The sequence below is a fragment of the Molossus molossus genome, unplaced genomic scaffold (assembly GCF_014108415.1).
Source record: "Molossus molossus isolate mMolMol1 unplaced genomic scaffold, mMolMol1.p scaffold_m16_p_26, whole genome shotgun sequence".
Classification (NCBI taxonomy): Eukaryota; Metazoa; Chordata; class Mammalia; order Chiroptera; family Molossidae; genus Molossus; species Molossus molossus.
The window spans coordinates 414,265-429,362 of NW_023425362.1; the positions used below are offsets into that span (position 1 = coordinate 414,265).

Here is a 15,098-nt window from a genome sequence, read left to right on the forward strand (position 1 = left end):
AGGAGGGAGGAAGGTCCTTTGGAATGAATCTGATTAAGCTTCTAGAGAGAAAGATTAAGAAGAAGAAACAAGTGCCCTGGCTGGTTTGGCTCAGCGGTTAGAGCGTCAGCCCACAGACCAGTGAGTTGCGGGTTCGATTCCGGTCAAGGGCACATACCTCAGTTGCGGTTCATCCCTGGCCCTGGTCAGGTAGAGCGGGAGGCAACCAGTTGATGTGGCTCTATCACATCGATGTTTCTCTCTGTCTCCCTCTTGCTCCCTTCCTTCCACTCTATCTGATAATAAGTGGAAAAATATCCTCGGGTGAGAAATTTTTTAAAAAAAGAAGAAAAAACAAGGGACAGCATGCCAGATCCTACAGATAGAAAAGCTACAATGAGAGGTTATTAAGGATGATTTTATACCGAATTGTATAAATTTAGAAATATAAAAAGTTTCCTTGCAAAACATACTTATCTAAACTGACAAGAAGAAGTAACAGTCTGAAGAACTCTAGAGCATCAAAAGATGCAAAATCCATTTTCTTTAAGAAAACTACAGGCTCTAATGACCTTAGTGAACGAAACATTTAAAGAAAAATAAGCCCAATCTTACATACAGTCTTCCAGGGAACATAAAATGTGAGAATATGCCCCATGTCATTGTATACAGACATAAAACTTTATTCCAGAAACCTTGTAAGGGTATTATAAGAAAGGGAAATTATAAGACAATCTCACTGATGACCACAAATGCAAAAATTCAGAAATATGAAAAAAAGCATATCACAACCAAGTTGGGTATATTCCAAGAAGTCAAGGTTGGTTTAACATTAGAAAATCATTAAGCAAAATTTACCTATTAACAGAACACAGAATAAAAATCATATGATCAACTCAATATAGTAAAAATAAATAAATAGCCCTGGCCAATTTGGCTCAGCGGTTAGAGCGTAGGCCTGCGGTCCAGAGAGACCCGGGTTCGGTTCCTGCTAAGGACACGTACCTCGGTTGCAGTTTGTCCCCGGCCCTGGTTGGGTTGTGTGGCAGCCACTCGATGTTTCCCTTTCATGTCAATGTTTCTCTCTCTCTCTCTCTCTCTCTCTCTCTTTCTCTCCCACTCTATCTGAACAAAAAATGAAAAAATGTCCTCGGGTGAGGATTAAAAAAAATAAATAAATAAATAAATAAATAAATAAATTTCAACAACCATTCATGTTATAAACTAAAAAGGTAAGGAATAAAGAAAATTCCCTTACTCTAATAAAAAAAAATCTACAAAACCCCACAACAAACATCATACTTAACCGTAAAATGTTGAAAGTTTTGCCCAGCTGGTGTGGCTCAGTGGATTGAGTGTTGACCCATGATGCACCAAGAGGTCATTGGTTTGATTCTTGGTCAGGGCACATGCCCAGGTTGTGGGCTCAATCCCCAGCAGAGGGCGTGCAGGAGGCAGCAGATTGATGGTTCTCTCTCACATGGATGTTTCTTTCTCCCTCTCCCTTCCACCCTCTCTAAAAATCAATAAAAATACTTTTTTTTTTTTTAATCCTCACCCGAGGACATTTTTTGATATTTTGTTCAGATAGAGTGGGAGGGAGAGAGAGAGAGAGAGAGAGAAACATCGATGTGAAAGGGACACATCGAGTTGTTGCCACCCGCACAACCCAACCAGGGCCGAGGACAAACTGCAACTGAGGTACGTGCCCTTAGCGGGAACCGAACCAGGGTCTCTGGGGACCGCAGGCCGACGCTCTAACCGCTGAGCCAAACCGGCCAGGGCTCAATAAAAATACATTTAAAAAAAGAAAACAAACTATTTTTTAAAATGTTGCAAGTTTTTTCTCTAAGGTAATAAATAAAACAAGGAGGCCCATTATCACCACTTCAATCCAACATTGTACTAAAGGTTCCAGCCAATGCAATAAAGCAAAAAGAGATAAAAAGTCTAAGAATTGTAAAGGGCAAAATAGAATTGTTATTAATCACAGATAATATGATCTTGTATGTAGATACAACAAAAGACTATAAAGATAAATTATTAGAACAGCAGCTTAGCCCAGCCAGTGTGGCTCAGTGGTTGAGTGTCGACCCATGCACCAAGAACAGCAGTTTTATTGATAATCACCCAAAACTGAAATCAGCCTAAATAAACGAACTGTGGTACACATATGCCATAGACTACTACTCTGCAATAAAAAGGAATACACTAATGAACTACTGATACACAAAACAACTTGGAAAAGTCTACAGGGAATTATGCTGAAAAGGAAAAAAAGCTAATCCTCAAAAGCTATGTATTATATGATTTAACTTAAATAACATTTTGAAATAGAAACAGATTGGTGGTTGCCAGGGGTTGGGGATGAGTAAAAAGCTGGGGCAGAAGAAAAGTGGGAGCAGTTAAAAAGAACAACACAAAAGCCCTGGCTGGTTTGGCTCAGCGGTTAGAGTGTTGGCCTGCAGTCCAGACAGACCTGGGTTCGGTTCCTGCTAAGGGTGTGTACCTCAGTTGCAGTTTGTCCTTGGCCCTGGTTGGGTCGTGTGGGTGGCAATCACTCGATGTGTCCCTTTCACGTCAACGTTTCTCTCTCTCTCTCTCCCTCCCACTCTATCTGAACAAAAAATGTCCTTGGGTGAGGATTTAAAAAAAAAAAAAGCCCTGGCCGGTTTGGCTCAGCGGTTAGAGCATCGACCTGTGGTCCAGAGAGACCTGGGTTCGGTTCCTGCTAAGGGCGCGTACCTGGGTTGCAGTTTGTCCCCGGCCCAGGTTGGTCGTGCGGGTGGCAGCCACTGGATGTGTCCCTTTCACGTTGATGTTTCTCTCTCTCTCTCTCTCTCTTTCTCTCTCTCCCTCCCACTCTACCTGAACAAAAATGGAAAAATGTCCTCGGGTGAGGATTAAAAAAGAAAAAAAAAAAAAAAAAGGACGTTTGTAGTTTTGGAACTGTTCAGTATCTTGACTATGATGGTGGAGACATGAACCTACACAGGTAATAAAATGTATAGAATTTTTTTTTAAATCCTTACCACTGGATATGTTTTTATTGATTTTAGGAGAAAGAGAAACATCAATTGATTGCCTCCTATATGCACCCCGACTGGGGATCAAATCTACAACCTAGGTATGTACACTAACTGGGAACTGAACCCACAACCCTTTGGCATTCCAAACAATGCTCCAACCCCCTGAGCCACCCGGACTAGGCAAAATGTTTAGAATTTAATACACATACACAGAATGACTCAAGTAAAAGGAGAAACTTGAATAAGTTCACTGGAGTGTATCAATGTCAATATCTGGGTTGTGATATTCTACTAGTGCTTTAGAAACATCACCACTGGCCCTGGCTGGTTTGGGTCAGCGGTTAGAGCATCGGCCCGTGGTCCAGAGAGTCCCAGGTTCAGTTCCTGCTAAGGGCACGTACCTCGGATGCAATTTGTCCCTGGTCCCGGTTGGGGTTGTGTGGATGGCAACCAGTTGATGTCTCTCTCACATAGATGTTTTTCTTTCTCTCTTCCTTCCTCTCTCCCTCCACTCTATCTCAAGATAAATGCAAAAATGTCGTCAAGTAAGGATAAACAAAAAACAAAAACAAACATCACCACTGAAGGAAACTGGGCATCGTATACAAAGGATCTCTTCATATTATTTCATACAACTGCATGTGGATCTATAATTATCTCAATGAAAAATTTTAATGAAAATATATTATGTAGAAAAACATAAAAATAGCAACTAAGAATAAACCTAATGAAAGAGGTTTAAGACAACTAGCTACCAGAGAATTACAACATGTTATTGAGAGAAATTAAATGAGCCCTAACTACACAGCTTTGTTACAGTAGCACAAAAGCAGCCACAGACAATAAGTAAATAAATGGGAGTGGCTGTGTTTCAGTAAAATTTCATTTACAAAAACAGGTGACAGGCTAGTCTGGACCTGTGGTCCGTAATCTGCCAACCTTGACCTATAGCAAATACAAGCCTAATCAAAATATCAGCAATTTTTTTTTTTTTTTTTTTTTTGGAGAGGAGCAGGGAAGATTGTGGAAACTGACAAACTCGTCCTAAAATTTGTTAATTCTAAACTAATGCAAAAGGCAAAAAATAGTCAAAATAACCTTTTTTATCTTTATTGTTGAAAGTATTATAGATGTTCCCCTTTCTTCCCCCATTTTTAAAAATTGATATTTTTAGAAAGAGAGGAAGGGAGAGGGAGAGAGAGAGAGGGAAATATCGATCAACTGGCTGCCTCCTGCAAGCCCCCTACCGGGGATCAAGCCAGCAACCCAGGCATGTGCCCTGACTGGGAATTGAACTGGCGACCTTTCAGTGCACAAGATGATACCCAGCCAACTGAGCCATACCAGCACAGGCTGTAAAAACAACCTTGAAAAAAAAAAAAAGTGAGGGGACTAACTCTATTAAACATCAAGACTCATAAAGCTAAAGTAATTAAGATAGTGTTGTACTGGTGCAAATACAAACAGAACACTAGTACAGTATGAAGTTCAGAAGTAATTGTTTGATTTATGACAAAGGGGGCATTGTAAAGCAATTGATAAAGAATAGCTTTATCGCCCTGGCCGGTTTGGCTCAGCGGTTAGAGTGTCGGCCTGTGGTCCGGAGAGACCCGGGTTCGGTTCCCGCTAAGGGCATGTACCTCGGTTGCAGTTTGTCCCCGGCCTGGTTGGTCGTGCGGGTGGCAGCCACTCGATGTGTCCCTTTCACATCGATGTTTCCCTCTTTCTCTCTTCCTCTCTCTCCCTCCCACTCTATCTATACAAAAAAAAAAAAAAAAGAATAGCTTTATCAATAAATGGTACTGGGTCAACTGGATATGCATATTTTATCTTCATGACTTTGAGATAGGCAAAGGTTTCTTTCTTTTTTTTTTATCCTCACCCAAGAACATTTTTGCATTTATCTTCAGATAGAGCGGGAGAGAAAGAGGGGGAAGAGGAAGAGAGACACACTGACTTGTTGCCACCCACACAACCACAACCGGGGCCAGAGACAAACTGCAACTGAGGTACGTGCCCTTAGCAGGAACTGAAACTGGGCCTCTTGGGTCCACAGGCTGACACTCTAACAGCTAAGCCAAACCAGCCAGGGTGGCAAAGGTTTCTTAACAGAACAACAGAAATAAAAATAATTATAATTGTACTACATGAAAATCAGAACCTCTGCTCATTAAGAGAGTAAAGAAAAATAAGAAAGGCAAACCAGAGTAGAAGAGATGTTTGCAACACAAAATCAACAAAGCACATGTATCCACAAAATACAGAGAATTCCTACAAATTAATAAAGAGACAGCCTAATAGAAAATGGGCAACAGACTTCACAAAAGAAAATACCCAAAGGCCCATTAATGTAAGAAAAGGTACTAATCCTCATTAGTTACTAGGGAGATGCAAATTCAAACCACAATGCTATATTGTGAACCCACCAGAATGGCTAAAGTAAAAAAGACTGATACTAATATTAAAGTGGGTGAGGAAGTGGAGCAATAGAACTGTCATACTCTGCTGGTGTGACTGTCAACTGGCTCCACCATTTTCGCTTTATCCACTCAGGCTGACCACATGCACATCTCAGTTATGAACGTATAATGAACGACCTTTAAAACCTACACAGAGATATACTAAAAAAACACCATAGATAAATCAAAATGAAACACTGTAAAAGGTCAAGTGACCCATAGGAGGCAGGAAAAAGAAAACAGAGAAATGAAAAACAGTAGGAACACACAGAAAAATGACAAATAAATGGCAGTTATAAACCCTAACATAGCAATAATTACATTAAATGGAAATGGCCTAAATATACCAATTAAAGACAGAGTAAAAAAGAAGATAAAAACACATGAGTAACTGTGTTTTCTACAAGAAGCTCACTTCTAATCTAACAGTGCACACAAAATGCACACCAAAGACTAAACACAGATGTTCACAGCAGCTTGACTTGTAATAGTCAAAAAAAGTGCAAACAACTAAAATGTCCTTCAATAGGTGAGTGGTTAAACAAACTGGACATCCATACCATACAGCAATAAAAAGGAATTGTGACAATGCCTGTAAAAAGAGTCTTTGTCTTGTAGAAACACATACTGAAATATTTACATATAAAATGAAACAAGCCCTGGCCTGTGTGGCTCAGTTGGTTGAGAGGGATCCAATGCACCGAGGGGTCCCATGAACCAAGGTTTGATTCCTGGCTAGGGCATATGCCTGGGTTGCAGGCTCCATCACCAGTGGGGGTGTGCAGGAGGCAGCCAATCAATGTGATGTCTCACTCTCACTGATATTTCTCTACTTGCTCCCTCCCTCTCCCTTCCCCTCTCTCTAAAAATCAATAAAAACATATTTAAAATGAAAAGCAACTTTGTTTAAAAATAAATAAATAAAATAAAATAATGTTTGGGATGGGGGTTGGAAATAGGGGTATAGGAGAAATAAGACTGCTCTTGAACAAATAATTGTTAAGCTGTGTGACAAAGATATGGGGGTTCATAAAACTGTATTCTCCAATTTGTAAGTGTGTGAAATAATCGATAATAAGGAGCTAAGAAAATGCCACAGGTCCTCTCACTGACAGCCGCCTCTCTATGGAAACATGGGAGGAACAATGACAGTGGTGAGGATATTATGATGGGTAAGAAATGCGTATGTGGCCCTCCTTCCCGTTCCCACCTGAAAAATTAAAAGTAAATCAATAGTAGTTACCTCTAAAGTACTACAGAAGACTGTTTCCTGTATTTCTGTCTAGTATGAATTTCATATATAAATGTCACATTTGTCAGTAAAAAAAAATTCTGTTTTTTTTTATTTTCTTTTTAAAAATCTTTATTGTTACAAGTATTACAGAGGTTCCTCCATTTTTTCCCCATTGATCCCCCCACCTCCCCCAAAAAATATTTTTTAAGAGTGCAGTTCATATTATTGGGCAAGGGAATAGAGGGAAGTATTACAAGCAGCAGGAAAATCCAGACAATACCTGAAAGCAGAGAGGAATATAATGAACACGTGTGTGGACACTGGGCTGGAAAACCGAACAGGATGGTCTCTGCAACCCACAACCACCCTCAGCTGCAGTGCCAGCCCCACTCCAGCAGCACTGTTACTCCAGGGACTGCAGCTCTCACTGCTGTGCCAAAAGCACCACCACCAATGTTCTTTCATACTCTGCCAGTTTCCAAAAAATATCTGAGGTGAGATCGTCCTCTTAGGTCCCCTGTAAACCTAAGATTTACAACCCTATGAAGGGTGACAGTCCACCGAAGATGGACAACATGCCAACAGGGTTTCCTCACATCAAGAATGCTTTGCCTGGGGCTGTACCTTCTCAGAGCTACACACACACACACACACACACACACACACACACACACACACAAATACTGGTTTGTCCCCAGCCTGGATCTTTGATGATACCCAACAATTATGGTTAACATTTTGGGGGTATGGTAATCTGTCCAGCAAAGTCTTGTCCCCTCCTACTCTATAGTCATATTTAAAAGAAAGCATATTTTAGAGATGCATACTGAAATATTTACAGGAATGATATGCTATCTGGGAACTGGTCTGAAACAGTCCCCTGGGAATGGGCAGGGGCACAGGATGAAAGACTGGCTCTGAGGCTGGTGCCAGCAAGAGTGTCATTAGCACTCGCCCTATTCTGTGTGTCTACAGAGTGGGTGGCGCTGAAGAGTCAAGCAGGATGTGAGACAGAAGCAACACGGCTCAGCTGGATGAAACAAAGTCACTCACTATATTTCACAGAAGCCTATTGCTAGAAGTTTTATTTTATTTGTTTTGAAACAGTAAGTGTGCTAGACATAGACCCTGGCCACCCACACAGATGGAGCAATACGCCGAAGAGGGTGGACATCCTACAACCCTGCCATGACTCAAGCATGTCCCTAGACCTCATGCCTGTGACTGGTCAGCGGCATGATAGGCTAGACTACCTCATTTGGGGTCCTGTGCAGTTCCCAGGGGTGGCAAGAAGTGCTGCTTATTCCAGAGCCAGCAGCAGAAATACCTCTTGAGAAGCCACTTTCTTATTCAAACTCCATCTCACATATAAGCAGCCTAATACCACTCCACTGAGTCCCATGACACAGCCAGGAACACTGTTCCCACAGCCTGCTGACAGTGAGCTGTGTGGGCATCCACCAGGCCAACCACCCTGAACCACATGGGCTGGGCAGACTGCTTACCTGTTCCGTCTTTCTTGCAATGAGATTGCCAATGGTCTTGCTGAAAAAACTGGCAAGCAGAGGATTGAGAGGCGGCTCGTGGTCCAGGAAGTCATAGAGGAGGTTCAGCAGAGTCTCATCCCCACCCAGTCTGTCATTGATCTGCGGCACATCGCACGTCAGCAGCTCACAGGCTGTGTTCGGGTACCTATAGGGCACAATGCCAGCAACTGGAGGTGAAATTAGACTTCTCCAACTCTCAGGAAGCTGCTTAAATAATCTGCTCCTTAGGAAGCAGATCTATGGGCAAGAGCAAAACACTGACAGACCTCGGAACAGAACAAAAATGAGCTAGGTCTGAGACAAACTGGCATTTCTGACTACTAAAAGGTTAATGTGTTCCGCCCACCATCTTCTGGAGCCTCGTGCCTGCACTCTCCTGGGCCTCGGCTCTTGTGCTCACCTGCCAGGCCTCTCGCCGCCTGTCACCTCACAGTCCCTGAGCCCAGGCTCTCCCTCATGTTTGTCCTCCCTTCCTCTCCATGCCCTTCCTGTTCCTATCTATCAATACAGGTCCAGTTTGTCCCTAGACTGAAGCTTACAATGCAATACTGGTTATAAGGTGTTATGCAGACAAATTATTACTAATACCAATATATGCAAACAATGTACTATTCATTTTTTTTTAATCCTCACCCAAGGACTTTTTTTTTTTTTTTTTTTTGCATTTATCTTCAGATAGAGCAGGAGGGGGAGAGGAGGGAGGGAGAGAGAGTGAGAAACATCCACGTGAGAGAGACACATGGAGTGGTTGCTGCCCACACGATCCCAACCAGGGCCGGGGACTGCAACCGAGGTATGTGCCCTTAGTGGGAACCGAACCTGGGACTCTCTGGTCCACAGGCCGATGCTCCAACTGCTGAGCCAAACTGGCCAGGGCTATACTATTCATTTGATTAAAATGACCAGATACAAAATAATCCTCATCCCATTATGTGTAATCCCACGACATCATTGTACTCCCTGCCTTCCTATGTGAGGCAAGGACAACACGTGGGCTCACTGCCACCACCCTAGGACAGGCACACCTGCTCAACAACCTGTCATATCCAGGACAGAGCCTATGACCGCAGTGCCAGTAACAACACCCAATGCCGTACTGGGAACTAATCTGGGAACGCAGGTGAGGGAGGCAGGGACCCGGTGGGAACACCCTGTGGCTGACTGACACACACCTGGAGCTACATAAAACAAGCTGTGCAGACTTAGGCACATGACCTGATCTCTCTGTGCCTGGGCTTCCTGATCTGCACACACAGGCATGAGCGGCCACTTCCCCACCAGGCTGTGTATAAAGCAGAGCTGCATCAAGGTCAGCCACTATGACCCTCCTGCTCCTGCTAGCCACCAACACAGGCCCCAGCACAGGCCTAAGCCCAGGAGGTTACTGTGGATCAGCTGGAAGGGCCTAGGTTTGAGACTCTAGAGGAAACAGTTGGTGAAGCGTGGAGAGGGCACAGGGAGAGACCTCAGTCTGGCGGTAAATTGGTATTCCTCCTCAGCCCAGAGACAGCATCTCTTAAAGCTCAGAGAAACAGTGCCATATGCAGCGGGCATGAGGGACCCATGGGTTCACAGAAGGAGGCCCAGCAGTGGGGCGTTAACAAGCATGTCCCAGCCCTGGCCGGTTTGGCTCAGCGATTAGAGCGTTGGCCTGTGGTCCCGAGAGCCCCAGGTTCGGTTCCCACTAAGGGCATGTACCTCAGTTGCAGTTTGTCCCCGGCCCTGGTTGGGTCGTGTGGGTAGCAACCACTAGATGTGTCCCTTTCACATCGATGTCTCTCTCTCTCTCCCTCCCACTCTATCTGAACAAAAAATGAAAAAAATGTCCTCAGGTGAGGATAAAAATTTTAAAAAAGCATGTCCTAGCTTGACAGGGGTCCCAGACAGAAGTGTGGTCATTCTCAGGGAGGGGTGGCTAGTGACCACCTCGGGGGATTGTGACCAGGCTCAGAGGAGGTGGCTCAGCACTGTAGGTGTGTGCTGTGATAACCAGCACCGTGGAAAGCACACGGCTGCTAGGAGCAGGAGGCGAGAGAGCATACTCGGAGTGCAGGGCAGGAGGGCCAGGTCAGCAGCACTGAAGGCCAGAGCAAAGCCTCACGTCACGCAGGCAGAGAGGTGTCCACAGGCCTCCAAATAAAAGGTGCACTGAGCGCAGGACAGAACCAAGCCCCAGGGATGAGCAGACCCCTCCCTCCCTCCAGGAAGCTCTTCCAGAGCCGACAAGAAGGGCCCAGTCCTCTCACACACACAGACCAACGTGTGCACATGTGGGACAGGATGAGCCACACGCCCTGACCCTCTCAAGTTGTAGGTAGGTGGAGGGACTGTGATTTTATCAGTATTTTATATGATTCTTCAAAAAAGGAACTGCTTGCCCTGGCCAGTATGGCTCAGCAGTTAGAATGTTGGCCCTTGGACCAAAGGGTAGCAAGTTCATTCCTGGCCCTGGCCAGGGCGCTTGCCGGAGGCAACAAATTGATGTGTCTCTCTCCCTCCCTCCCTTCCACTCTCTCTAAAAATCAATGGAAAAAATATCCTCAGGTGAGGATTAACTAAAAAAAAAAAGGAAATGCTTTAGTAGTTTATGAAATGTATACAAGGAAGAGGAATTTCAGTTAAACATGGCAGATTAAACACACAGGTCTGTCATCATTCCCTCTCAAATCGACTCAAATGACGCAAAGAAAAAAAGATGAGAAATGGACATGATGCTGAATGATGCCTGGAAGACAGAAAGTGGTGGCCCAGTGAGGACAGCCTGACGCCCAGGAAGTCTGAGCCTCAGCAGGTCACAGAGGGAGTGACAACCAGGCACAGGGGCAGGGTGGAGGGTTGCCAGAAACGTTCAAGAGCAGTGACACTTCCAGCCCCTCCCTTACTGCCCTCACACAGGACTCTGAGGTTTATTCCCTGGAAAAAGTGGACCAGAGCAGCTCCTGACTCAGGGCTGTCAGGCACAGTTAAGGGAGTGATGGGACAACTGTCCAGAAACAGGGCCTGGTACAAACAACACTGAGCTGTCCCAGCCCTTCTTCCAGACTCAGGGTGCTGACAGGTCACATCCCACAGGCAGGAGCTGGAAAAATCCAAACTGATGGGACAGAGAGAAAAGCCAACTAGCTGCCATCCTACCAAGTGGCTGTCACCCGCCACCCACAGCACAGTGTGGTGAGCACCCATTCAGACCCTTCCCTGTGTGGGCTTTCGCCCCTCTTGAAAGGACCACACTGCTGATCGAACGACAACCAGGAAACAAGGCAGAGCAGAAAGAGAGTATGCAGAACAGAGGGAAATGCCCAGAAAATGGCACACTATAACAGGATCCGTAAACAAGAACTGGAGACTTGTATTTAAAATATCTAAGAATAGCCCAGCCAGTGTGGCTCAGTGGACTGAGTACTGTCCCATGGACTGAGAGGTCCCGGTTTGATTCCAGTCAGGGCACATGCCCATGTCGTGGGCTCGATCCCCAGCAGGGGGCGTGCAGGAGGCAGCTGATAAATGTTTCTCTCTCTCCCTCTTCCTCTCTAAAAATATCAATTTTTTAAAAATCTAAGAATGAGAAAGGCCTTTTAAAAATAAAAAGTGATGTCCGGCCGGTGTGGCTCAGTGATTGAGCGTCAACCCATGCACCAATAGGTCGCCTACGATTCCTGGTCCAGACACATGCCCAGGTTGTGGGTCCAATCCCCAATAGGAGCATGCAGGAGGCAGCCAATGGATGTTCTCTCTCATCAATGTTTCTATCTCTTTTTCTCTCTCATTTCCTCTCTTTCTAAAATCAATAAAGGAAAAAAAATTTTTTTTAATTAAAAATGATAACAGAAAATTTAGAAGTCAACAAAAGAGCAGGAAGATAACATTTGAAGAAACCTCTCAGATATAGAACAAAGAGGCAAAGACAAGACATTAAGAGCAAAAATAAAAAGAAAGCATTAATTTGTGTCATCTAACACCGATGAGATGTCCCAGAGAGAACAGAGGGAAAACTGGAGGACAGAAAATTATCAAAGAAATAATACAAGAAGTTCTATGTGCTGAAGACCATGAATTTACAGACTAAAAAGGCCCATGGGTACCGAGACAATGAGTGAGAAACCCCAAAACCCAGTGTCTGCCTCAGCATGAATATGTAACAGGTGTCTACAGCTGGGCTGATCTATTTACTCTGGGTGTCTGCTCACCTACATGTTTCCTTCCTCTAGACTCCAGGGCCTAGAGTTCACTGTTTCTCCTTGTTCTGTCTGCTTAGATTTGTACCTATTTATTACTAATTTCTCCCAGACTCCCAGCCAAAAACTGTCCTGGCTCACCGATGCTGCTCCAGGATCCCTCTGCCTGACCCCGCTCTCTTCCCATCAGACCTGTCACCAATGCCCTCTAGACAGGTAGACCATAGAACTTGTCACCAAACAGGACACATTTGGGAGGGAGAGGGTAAAAAGGATGGGGACTGTGAATGGTGACGTTGAGATCACATGTTGACAAGGAGCACCCTACGCACAACAGTCACCTGACCTTCCACAGAGAGTCACCATGGTCTAAGCCCTGGCTCCTCCACGAGCCAGCCCTGCCTCACAGATTATCGACTAACCCATCACAGGCACTTCCTGCCAGCCTATCGGCTTATCCAGCACAGTTCCTATACAGAGCAGTGGTGACATCTTTAGGTGGTCTCTACTGAAGCTACTCTGGTCTGCCCTTGTCATCACAAACGGGTTAAGTGTGCTTTGTGCTCCAACAAGACTTCATTTGTGAACAATGAAATGTGAATTTGATATAATTTTCATGTGCAACAACCATTTAAAAACATAGACCCAGCTGAGCCGGTGTGGCTCAGTAGACTGAGAATCATCCCATGGACTGAGGTCCCCTCAATTCCTGGACAGGGCACGTGCCCAGGTTGCGGGCTCAATCCCCAGTAGGGGGCATGCAAGAGGCAGCCGACTGATGGTTTTATCTCCCTCTCCCTCTAAAAAAATCAATAAAAACCTATTTAAAAAATAAAATAAAAATGTAGCTCTGGCCAGTTTTCCCAGTGGTTAGAGCCTCGGCCTGTGGTCCAGAGAGAACTGGGTTCAGTTCCCGCTAAGGGCACGTACCTCAGTTGCAGTTTGTCCCCGGCCCTGGTTGGGTTGTGTGGGTGGCAACCACTCGATGTGTCCCTTTCACATCGATATGTCTCTCTCTCTCTCTCTCCCACTCTCTCTGAACAAAAAATGGAAAAATGTCCTTGGGTGAGGATGAAAAAAAAAAAAAAAAGTAGACCCATTCTTAGTTTGCAAGTCACACAAAAACAGGATATGACCTGCAGGTTGTGGTTTGCTGACCCTGTCCTAAGCACTCCCATTACTCAATGTCCAGCTGCCCACTTGTCCTGACAAACTGCTCAGGCCCCAGTGGGAACCCTCAGAGCCAGAGGCTGCATCCACTTTATCCTTCCTGTCACCCAAGGTCCCCTGTCCTTAAACTCCTCTGTCCTCACACCAAGCCCTGGCCACACCACTCCTTCCCTTCTGTCATCTCCTGACATCCTGGTCAACTGTTGAATGGGACATTTTAGGAAAAACTGAGAATGGTCACTAATGACATGTTTCCACTGAACCCAGGACCCCAGAGTGAAGCAGTTCCCAGTTTCCCAAGTGGCCATTTTACCAGGCGGGGACCCTGCTGGAACTGCAGCCCCGTCAGTCTGCCTCATGCTGCAGCCCCACCTGCAGCTCTGCCATGGGGTCTGTCCTTCAGCACGTTCACCCTCAAAACACTCCCACACACCATATAACTTACTATAACTCAGAATGAAAAGTCACACACACTCCACAAGAGGGACCTCGTCACTTGTCCATCAGAAAGCCCTGCCCACTGCCCCCTGCAGCCCTGCCCAGTACATACTTGAAGCGGACCTTCTCTTCCATGTCCAGGGGTGGGTCCTGTGTGATGAGGCTCACCAGCTCCTCCATACACTGTGGCCGACAGAGGAAGTCCAGCAGCTTCCGGTTCTGAGCCTTGCACTCCTGCAAGATGTCATCTTCGTCCATTAATTCCCGCAGCGTCACGTCCTCCTTATCCAGCAGCTTGTCGACATGGGACGTGGTGTTCAAGTCAAACTTCCAGAACATGGTGACGGCCACAGATCTGCAAGCAAAGACAAGAGGGTCACTTCTCCCCAACATGGGCCTGTGCTGAAGATGACGCTCTTCCCAGTAACTGTCTGACCACCTCTCTCTGGGCCAGGCTCCCACGACAGCAGGGACGCCCCAGCTCTCGGTTCCCTGCTGGCTGACCCACTTCCTTACTCTCCTTTTGCACCCCAGGTGCTCTCACTCACTCTCTGGCTCCCTTGGGAGATGTCTCCCCCATGTGTCAGGCCAGGATGCCCCCTCCACACCAAGGAAGTTAATGTCTCACAAGCCCCATCCCCAGCTCCAGGCTGCTCCTGAGTGTGCACTGGATGTCTCTCCCTGGGCGTCTTTATGTCATATGTACTTTAACTTTCTGTACATGATGCTCTGACATCTCAGAACACCCTTCTGGCTGGGAGAGACGGCCCCCCCTGGGGCTGGTCAATTCTTTTTATTTTTACTCTTTATTGATTTTTAGAGACAGACAGAAACATCGATGAGAGAGAACACTGATCGACTGCCTCCTGCATGCCCCCACTGGGGATCGGGCCCACAACCTGGGCATGTGCCCTGACTGAAAATCGAACCGGTGACCTCCTGGTGCATGGGCTGATGCTCAACCACTGAGCCACACTGGCCGAATGGAGGCTAGTCAATTCTTAGAGACAGCAAAGGGCCCAGCAGGAGCAGGCCTATGATCTCTCTGCATACTTCCATCCAGAGTG

At 45.6% G+C, this 15,098-nt stretch overlaps 1 protein-coding gene across 5 annotated transcripts in view; it reads right to left on the minus strand.

The window, feature by feature from the left end:
• Positions 1–15,098, minus strand: part of PPP6R2 (protein phosphatase 6 regulatory subunit 2) — a 72,664-nt gene that overhangs the window by 23,705 nt on the left and 33,861 nt on the right. For all 5 annotated transcript variants that reach the window (XM_036278266.1, XM_036278267.1, XM_036278264.1 and 2 more), the window contains 2 exons: positions 14,144–14,386; positions 8,207–8,393 (listed from right to left, as the gene is read on the minus strand). In XM_036278266.1, coding sequence (XP_036134159.1) covers positions 8,207–8,393; positions 14,144–14,370 — 414 coding nt within the window. In that variant the 5' untranslated portion in view covers positions 14,371–14,386. The remainder of the gene's footprint in view (positions 1–8,206; positions 8,394–14,143; positions 14,387–15,098) is intronic.